Source organism: Mastomys coucha, chromosome X (genome assembly GCF_008632895.1).
Source record: "Mastomys coucha isolate ucsf_1 chromosome X, UCSF_Mcou_1, whole genome shotgun sequence".
NCBI lineage: Eukaryota > Metazoa > Chordata > Mammalia > Rodentia > Muridae > Mastomys > Mastomys coucha.
The window spans coordinates 133237719-133246921 of NC_045030.1; the positions used below are offsets into that span (position 1 = coordinate 133237719).

The 9203-nt window shown below is 36.9% G+C and overlaps 1 protein-coding gene across 2 annotated transcripts in view; it reads left to right on the forward strand.

Moving 5' to 3' along the window:
• Window positions 1–9150, forward strand: part of Pih1d3 (PIH1 domain containing 3) — a 42548-nt gene extending 33398 nt beyond the window's left edge. For both annotated transcript variants that reach the window (XM_031368721.1, XM_031368728.1), the window contains 2 exons: window positions 3284–3369; window positions 8262–9150. In XM_031368721.1, coding sequence (XP_031224581.1) covers window positions 3284–3369; window positions 8262–8388 — 213 coding nt within the window. In that variant the 3' untranslated portion in view covers window positions 8389–9150. The remainder of the gene's footprint in view (window positions 1–3283; window positions 3370–8261) is intronic.
• Window positions 9151–9203: the final 53 nt, after the last annotated feature.

Consider the following 9203-nt stretch of genomic DNA (forward strand, 5'->3'; position numbering starts at 1 on the left):
ATATATATATATAACCTGCTGAGTCCATTTTCATTGTCTGTATGCATATGACTTCAGGGCTGACCATTTTGCATTGGGTAACTAACTAGGGGGCACTTCCTTCCCTCTCAGCAGTCATTAGTTGCTTGTAGTTCCTTGTCTAGGGTGTGGAACCCCATGGAATTTTCCCTCTTTAGCATTAGCATGTCTATTGATAATGTCTTGTTAGATTTTGTTTGTGTAGTCCTTTCTAAATGAATTCAGTTTGTATACTATGTAAAAGAAAGAACCTAAATTCCTTTGTTTGGTCAGTTGTCTTCCATACTTGGCAATTTTTAACAAGGTAAGCCTTTCGCACAATCAGAAGTCAATTATTTTCTAAGTATTTATTGACAATACCAATTATTAAACAAGTCTGACTCATGTTTCAGGAGAGGTTTTCTGTTAAGATTACAAGAGATAATTTCCTTTTTTTTTTTTTTTAACTTTTAAAGATCTAAACAGTTCAAAGTAAGAAACAGTTGTATTCCTTGATCCCCGTGACAAGTGACAAGTACAAGCTCTTCCAGTTTTCAGGAGAGGATTTTCTATTCAGATCCCCATGGAATCCTTATCTTGTGAGATATTGGTGTGCTCCATCCCACTTAAGCTGTCTTTTCTCTTGTCCCTCCTTTGAAATATTGTAGCAGACACTTTTAATTTTCTTAAGAGGAAAAATTAGTGAGCTGTTTCTCTGAATTATCTTTCAGTGGAACCACAGATTATTATAATAACTACTTTGAAGTTCTTCCTAGGAAGTCTATCTAAACTTCCCATACATCATCATTCTTTCTTTCCTCAATTATCCTTTTGACATGTATGAAATACCATTTTACTTTTAAAGATCTAAACATTTCAAAGTCAAGAAACAAATAATTCTATCCCTTGATCCATTTGGCCAGTACAAGACATTAAAGGGCACCTCAAATTGACTATTGACTGGAAAGTTATTTCAGTAAAAGTGGGGCCTTTTGTCCAATCTGTGCTCATTTGTTTTCAGTCAGAGCGCCTATAACTGCTTCTGTGAAGTATGTACTATTTATTTCACTAAGGCATCTCTAATTAGGAAGATTTAATTACTAAAAATGTATTTTAGAAGTTAATTGTTGGAGTAAAAAGTTAACCACAGAAAGTACTTAAATGCTATCACCTCTCAATTGCTATCTATCATATGGATTTAATAAAGGAAATATAAGTCAGAAGCATGCATTGATCCACATAACTCACACTGTGGAAACACTTGTGTGTGTTGAGCATGTTAGGAGGAAATGCCAGTATGTCACCAGGAGGAAATGTCAGTATGTCATTATTTCATACGCATTTCCTTTAAAGCTTGCATTTACACTGGCAATTACAACTGGACTCCCCAAATAACTAAAATGTCAGGTCATCTAGTTTATTGTAGAAAAAGGCTCCATAATTTACCTGAACTTTGGATTCAATTTTTGTTCCTTTTTTTTACAGAAATTATATGTCCTCACCAATTTATGTATGTATATCGCAATATATGTCATCTACCATTACAAAAAAAGTAGATGTTCTTTCGGCTAGTTTATGTCACCTTGACACAAGATAGATTTTTGAAGAGGTAATGTCAATTGAGAAAAATGTTTCCACCAGATCAGCCCTTGGGAAAGCCTGCTGTGCATTTTTCTTTATTTATTATAGATGTAGGAGCTCACTGTGGATGGTGACATCTCTGAGCAAGTGGTCTTGGGGTGCATAAAATAGCAAGCCATGGGGACCTTCCTTATGGCTTCTGCACTAGTTCTTGCCTCCAAGTTCCTGCCCTCGTGGATAATGAACTATAGAATCTAAGATGAAATAAACTAACATGTTCTTCCTCAAGTTGTTTATGGTCATGGTGTTTTATAACAGCAATAAAAACTCCAGCTAAAACAGATGTAAATTAGAGAAGTGCAAATTTGTGGTAAAATACACATTTGTCATTGGTGACACTTGGTGTATTCACAGTGCAATATAACCATCATTAATATCTATTTCCAAATTATTTTCATATACCTAAAAGGAAATCTCATACATGTTAAGCAGGCACCACTCTTCTCTACTCCCCAACCCCCATCAAATTCGAGTCTACTTTCTGTCTTCTGGATTGGCCTGTGCCTAACATAACATATAAATAGAACCCTACAAAACACACCTTTTAATGCCTGGCTTTCTTCCTTAGTAAAATGTTTTCAAGATTTATCAATAAAATGTACTTTGGCTAGAGAAATGACTCAGCAGTAAAGAGTACCGGTGTCTCTGGCAGAGGACATGGGTTTTATTTCTAAAAGTCAAGTGGAGGCTCACAATTGTGACTCCAGTCACAGGAGATTTTATACTTTCTTCTGATGGCTAGACACCAGGTGTACATGTGGTGCACAGACAAACTTGCAGACAAAACTCTCATACACATTTGAAAAACATTAATGTACTCTGTCCTTTTTTTCCCAGAAGACTAATATTCCACTGTATGAACATGTTACACTTTCTCTATCCATGTATCAATTGATGCATATACATTTTGGGTTTTTTTATGCCTTTCAAGTAGGATGAATACTGCTATTATGAACAAAACCATGTACAAATTTTTGAATGTTTCCTTTTAAAAAAATTCTGTTTTTCCTTTTTGTCATTGCTATTATTTTGAGGCAATATCTCATGTAGCTCAGGCTTTCTTCAAATTCAATATAAAGCCACAATTGGCATTGTGTTGCTGTTTTCAATGCTCTGGGATATATCACCTGAAGTGGAACTGCTGCTGGGCCCTCAGGTAACTGTGATGAGACATTTATAAGTGGAATCTTGCTGAACTAGTATGTAGTCCTTCTTAGGAGGTGGAGATTGTTATTGTTTTTCTTTTGTAGATTTAACTTTTCTGGAGGCCAATACTTCCGTAGGAAATGTGGTGTGGGTATTTTTACCAGGAGACTACAAATTGGCATCAACAACCTACACTCAACATATTTTACACATTTATATGAAAACCACTTACATGAAGGTGGTCAATGATCCCTCCCCAGTTTAATGGTGAATCAGAAGTTCTGTTCCATTACTTAAGCCACTTACTAAACTCTTCTGTCTCTCCACAATTAAAATGGAGCTAATAACCTGTTTCAAAAGATCAATAAAAGGAAATCACAGAGCCTGGTACATAGTTGGCACTTTCTCTAGTAAATATTATATTGCCATTCCACATATATCCTAATGATTTTAAAGTGTTTGTTCTTCAAAATGACAGTGTTTTCATATTTCATCTTAGGTGAAAATTAAACTGCCCAATACAAACCCATCTGAAATTCAAATTGACATCCAAGAAATGCGCCTTGATCTTCGCACTCCTAAAAAGTGAGTAAGATGCAAGATTGAAATAGAATATTATGATATATGTTATAGTGACTCATTAGAATATTGCTTTTTAAATAAGGGCTAGTTTTCATCAACCTTAAAGCCATAACAAAGGTAAAATTTCCATTGATAATTCGGAAATTTGATCCTACAATAAATTGAATATGGGGGCTAAGAACGCTGTGGTTAAAATGTTTGCTTAGCATGCACAGGACTCTGTATTCAGTTCAAAAATGTTTGGAAATACCTTGCTTTCATATTTTGCCCCTGCATATTAGGTGAAGGTTGATATCCCTTGTACTGGCTGGTTTTGTGTGTCAACTTGACACAGGCTGGAGTTATCACAGAGAAGGGAGCTTTAGTTGGGGAAGTGCCTCCATGAGATCCAGCAGTGGGGCATTTTCTCAACTAGTGATCAAGGGGGTATGGCCCCTTGTGGGTGGTGCCATCCCTGGGCTAGAAGTTTTGGGTTCTATAGGAAAGCAAGCTGAGCAAGCCAGGGGAAGCAAGCCAGTAAGGAACATCTCTCCATGCCTCTACATCAGCTCTTGCTTCCTGACCTGCTTGAGTTCCAGTCCTGACTTCCTTTGGTGATGAACAACAATGTGGAAGGAAGCTAAATAAACCCTTTCCTCCCCAGTTTGCTTCTTGGTCATGATGTTTGTGCAGGAATAGAAACCCTGACTAAGACACCCCTGAAACATAATCCTTGATAATCTAATATAGTTCTGGCTATCAGAAAAAAATAAAAACAGCTAGAAGTGAAATTCTGCTGGGCCATAAGCCTTGCTTTATACTAATATGGAATTTGGTACAATGGTTATATAAAAAAGCATTATCCTTAAATTTTTTGAATGGTAGTAGGCCTCTAAGATAAAATTTGAGTGTGTGCATTTTTAAAAAATTCACAAAAGCATTCTTCACAGTGTATTGGCTCAAATCAGGTTTCTCCAACAGACAACATACACAGGAAATTTCTTACAAAATATTTCATTTGAAGCATAGAGGAACCAGTTCTGCTTCTCAAAATGAACTCTTTACAAAGGACATTGTTGGAACCAGATGTGGCTTAGACAAAATATCTAAGTATCTTACCGACGTGCTTCCCTTCCATATGGCTACACAGTATTGAATACCTACTAGTGATTGTTGCTGCCCTTGCTTTGGAACTCATCACCATTCCCCATTGGGTTTGGGAAGAAGATAGTTCCTAGAAAAGCTTTCCCTTTATTATCAGTATCTACAATTTTCTTTTGTTGAGTTTGGGGCTTTGAGAAGATTTAAGAACAACAATATCAACCAACCAGAGCTCCCAGGGTCTAAACCACCAACCAAGGAGTACACATGGAGGGACCCATGGCTCCAGCTGCATATGTATAGCAGAGGATGGCCTAGTTGGTCATCAATGGGAGGAGAAGCCCTTGGTCCTGTGAAGACTCAATGCTCCAGTGTAGGGGAATATCAGGGTAGGGAGGCAGGAGTGTATGGGTGGGGAGGGGCACACCATCATAGAAGCGGGAGGAGGGGGTTTGGATAGGGGGTTTCTGGTGGGGAAATAGGGCAAGGGGATAACATTTGAAATGTAAATAAATAAAATATCCAATAAAAAAAGACTATTTCTGCAGTAGATTTATTTAGAGCAAAATGATCTTTGGTTGAATATTTATCTAAAGTTTCTTCTGATCATTCCTACCATTTATGTGTGTATTCTCACACATAAATAACAAATTTTATCTTACAAAAACTAGACTCACTATTCTTACCATCATTCTAAGGAGTTTTTAAGCTTTATACTATGTTTTTATATGCATTTATTCTCCCTACAACCTTTGTAAGGAGAGTTAGTTAAATGAATGGTTGGTTTTCTGTGATATTTTCAGGCCTGCTAAAATCACACACATATCTACAGCCTGTGCAGTTAATTTCCGTTTCTCGAGCAGTTCTCCCTGTCTCCATCAATCTTGAAGCAGCTGTTCTAGCTTTGCCATCACTCCAGATACCCATCAGAACTCACTAAATGAAAGTCTCTCACTGGGGTACTTTTCCTCATAGAACTTGGGCTGCACTAGATAATTTGTATACTCCATTTGTATGTTAAATTATCTAAAGAACACACACAAATGAAAAATAGGATGTATACTGCCTGAGTTTGCTTTCTGTTGTTGTGGAAAAACACTGACCAAAAACAACTTGGAGAGGAGAGGGCTTATTTCATCTTTACAATTTTCAGGTCATAGTCCATCATAGTCCAGGAGGAGCCTGGGGACAAGAACTGAAGTAGAGGACACTGAGGAGTGCTTCTTATTATCTTTTTCGTCATGGCTTTCCCAGCCTGCTCTCTTATGCAAACCAGGACCACCAGCTGCCCAGGGGTGAAACCACCCACAAGTGGGCTGGGCCCTCCCCCATTGATCACTAATTAAAATAATGTCCCATAGACATGCCCATGAGCCACTCTGAGAGTCAATTCCTCATTTGAAGTTCATTCTTCCCAGGTGATTCTACTTTGTGTCAAGTTGACAAAATTAACCAGCACATGTACTGTAGTTATATATTATATTTTCAGTAAAGGGAGAAACATATCCCCTATGCACACTTAAGTTAAATAGAGATAAATATAGATTTATTTGAGCATATTTTGAGGCTATATCATTACCTGAAATTGTATAATCAGAAATATGCTTTGGCTTGAGGCTTTCCATATCCCAATCTTCTTCACTTGATTTCTATCTGTAAAATTCAATGATGTTATGTTTGTGGACTCAGAAAGGGTTTCATGGAGGACATTCTGTTCATGTATCTAACGGTAGGACAAGTGAATTTATTTTAATTAAATTGACTAGTGATTTCAGTCAAACAGTAGTAATATGCATTGTATTATCCTTAAGCCTCTGACATCTACCATTATTCAGCCAAAAGAGAGGTTTCCTGATTTTTTTAGGTGGTTATGTTGGCTTAGCTAGAAAAAAGAAAAGATTGGAACTAGGCAATTCCCAATCTTTTCAATTTTGCTTACATGTTGAGAAGTCATTAATTTTTTTATTATTGATTTAAGTTTTATTGCATTATGATGAGAAAAGATACATAATTTCAATTTATCTGAATTTGTTAACATTTTAAAACATGTTTTAAGTAAATAGAATTACATCACATTCTTCTTTCCCAGCCTGTCCTTCCTGGTTGTGTCAGAACTCCTCAGAGTAAAGCTGTCTCTGTGATCCTGGGATTCTGGGATCCTGGGATCCTGGGCCTAGGAGTGGAGCTTCCTCTGGGGGTTGTGGGACTGGCTGTGGAGCTTGAGCCCAAGGTCTGCTCAAAGGACTGGCCCAGAGAGACCCAAAGGAACTCCTGTCACTGGGCTGGTGGAGTTCCAGTGTGCCTGGTCCCACTGGTCCCAGTTACTCCCTGCGTTGGGACAGATGTTGTGTACTCCTCACCTCTGATCCTATGATCCTGGGCATGTTAGATGACCTCGGAGTGGAGCTTCCTCTGGGTGTTGTGGGACTCTGAGATTTCATTAGTTTTATGATTTAATTCTTAGAATATTATAAATAAATTCCTTAAATATGACCATCAAGCCCATTATAAAGAGACTTATAAAGTTTAGTATCCAAGTAGTACTTCCCCCACCAAAAGCCAGAGGCTGGGGAGAGAGCTCAAGGGGTAAAGGGCTTAGCACACAAGCATGAAGACCTGTGATGTGACCCCACATAAAAGCCAGAGACAGAATTTGCTGGCCAGTTCTAGGCACAGCGGGAAGTCTGCCTTAAAAAAACAAAACAAAACAAAAATAACTAAACCAACCAAAGAAAGAAAGAAAGAAAGAAAAGGAGGGTGAGAAGGAGGGTGGGAGGGAGGGAAGGAGAGAGAGAGAACATGAAAAGCAGTTGAGGAAGACACATGATGCCAACCTCTGGTCTCCATATGTATTCCCTTGCATGTGCACCCACACAGAGAAACACAAATACATGCACCAGATACACACAAACACACACATACAAAATGCCAGGTTTATTTACTGAATTGGATCCAGGAGAGTTTTTCTGTCAGACACTCAAGCTCCCTCTCCACTGTGTGTCTCTACTGAGAAAGTGAGGTTAATACATGTTGTGCATATTTACATTTTTCCAGGCATCAGCATGTGCTGACCCTATGCATAATTCGAATTCATACCACTATGACAGAATTCTGACTAGCATAGTGCAGTGATACATCTAAAATCACACAACTGTCCAGCAACTGAGCCATAAACAGCAAGATAAGTTCAGCAAACTATCACAGCAAATTTTTGTCAGTGTGTAGTAGAAAGAACCAGAGGTGAGCAGAAAGAAATATTTTCATTGATCTGGCCTTGAAATCATTCCAGGCCAAATATTCAAAGTCTACATATGTAGTAGAGGCTCAGCCTAAGGTGGTGTTCAAAGAAGCATTAAAGAACCATTCCAAGTTCAGATTTGTATCTTCTGGCTGCATTCCACCTACATATAAATTAGACTGACACTAGATTAGCCCAACAAACTTAGAGGCATGGATCTATTTCTATGCCTAGAAGCATACCCTGAGATTGTATACAATGTAAAATGAGATCATTTTGAAGAAAGAAAGAGGATCAGTCAAAATAATTTCTTAGTTTTTTTTTTTTTAAATGAGACACATTCTTATTATGTTACTTACACTGGCCTTCAACTTGGGGACTTCCTGCTTCCAGATTCAAAGGGTTTAAATTCCAAATGTAGCTTACCTGCCTAAAATTATAAGGATCCAAACTGGTATATGATATGTGTTATATAGTTATTTTGTATCATATACTGCCTTGTTGAAAATGGTTTATTACTTTAGGAAATTAATTCCGGGTTCTAATCTTATTTTTTTTTATTTTATCTCATTTTTAGGAAGCTGTTAGTAACCTTTCCCCAGCCCGTGGAACCCAACAGTGCTAAAGCATCCTATATCTGGGAAGCTGAAACACTTGAAGTCAGGATGGCCCTCCAAAGGGATTTGGATTTTAATATTTCCTGAAACTGCATGAATAAGAAGAGATAGAAAGAATTCATGACAAGGAGAATATTTTTTTAACCTTTGAATACTGACTGGTTGTTTATGTTCTCTTTTTTTCCCTGACATATTTTAGAAAGGTTCAGATTTTTAGTGGTGTTTTGATCATATACAGTCGAATCTATTACTGTTAGGATATATGGTTGTTTCATACAAAACGGTGCTGTTCCATTTTTATTGTGAGAGCTGAATAAAATATTTTCAGGTTAACCATCTAGATTACTACATGGTCAATTGCACAGCAGAGCTATGATCATAAAATAAGTGATTCACTTAAATCAGCAGTCTGAAGCTCTTCAGCTAATTAATTACACTACTATACAATCTGCTACAGAGGGATTTGTCATTATTATCACCAGAAAAATTCATTTGCTTGCTTTTTCATTGATTTTATCAAATGATTTAGGATGTTTTCAATCTAGGTCCTCAATATTGTTCTGGAACATAGGAGTAAAAAAGAACTATAAATAATTTGCTGTGTCTTGTGAGACTCATGTTTATTTGAAAAAGTAATATTTATAGATATATTTGTAGATTCACTTTTCTCTCATTTTTATCTTCCTAATTGGACATTCTTATTTTTATAAATTATCGCAGAGTTCCTTGCATTTTCTGTACTATTGAATGAGTTTATTTCATTATTGTTTATTAAAAAGTTATGTTTTATCATTGTTGTAACTTGACATCATTGTATAACTGTGAGATTGGGAGTAAATTTTTTTATTAGATATTTTCTTTATTTACATGTCATATGATTTCTCCTTTCCCAGTTTCCCCTC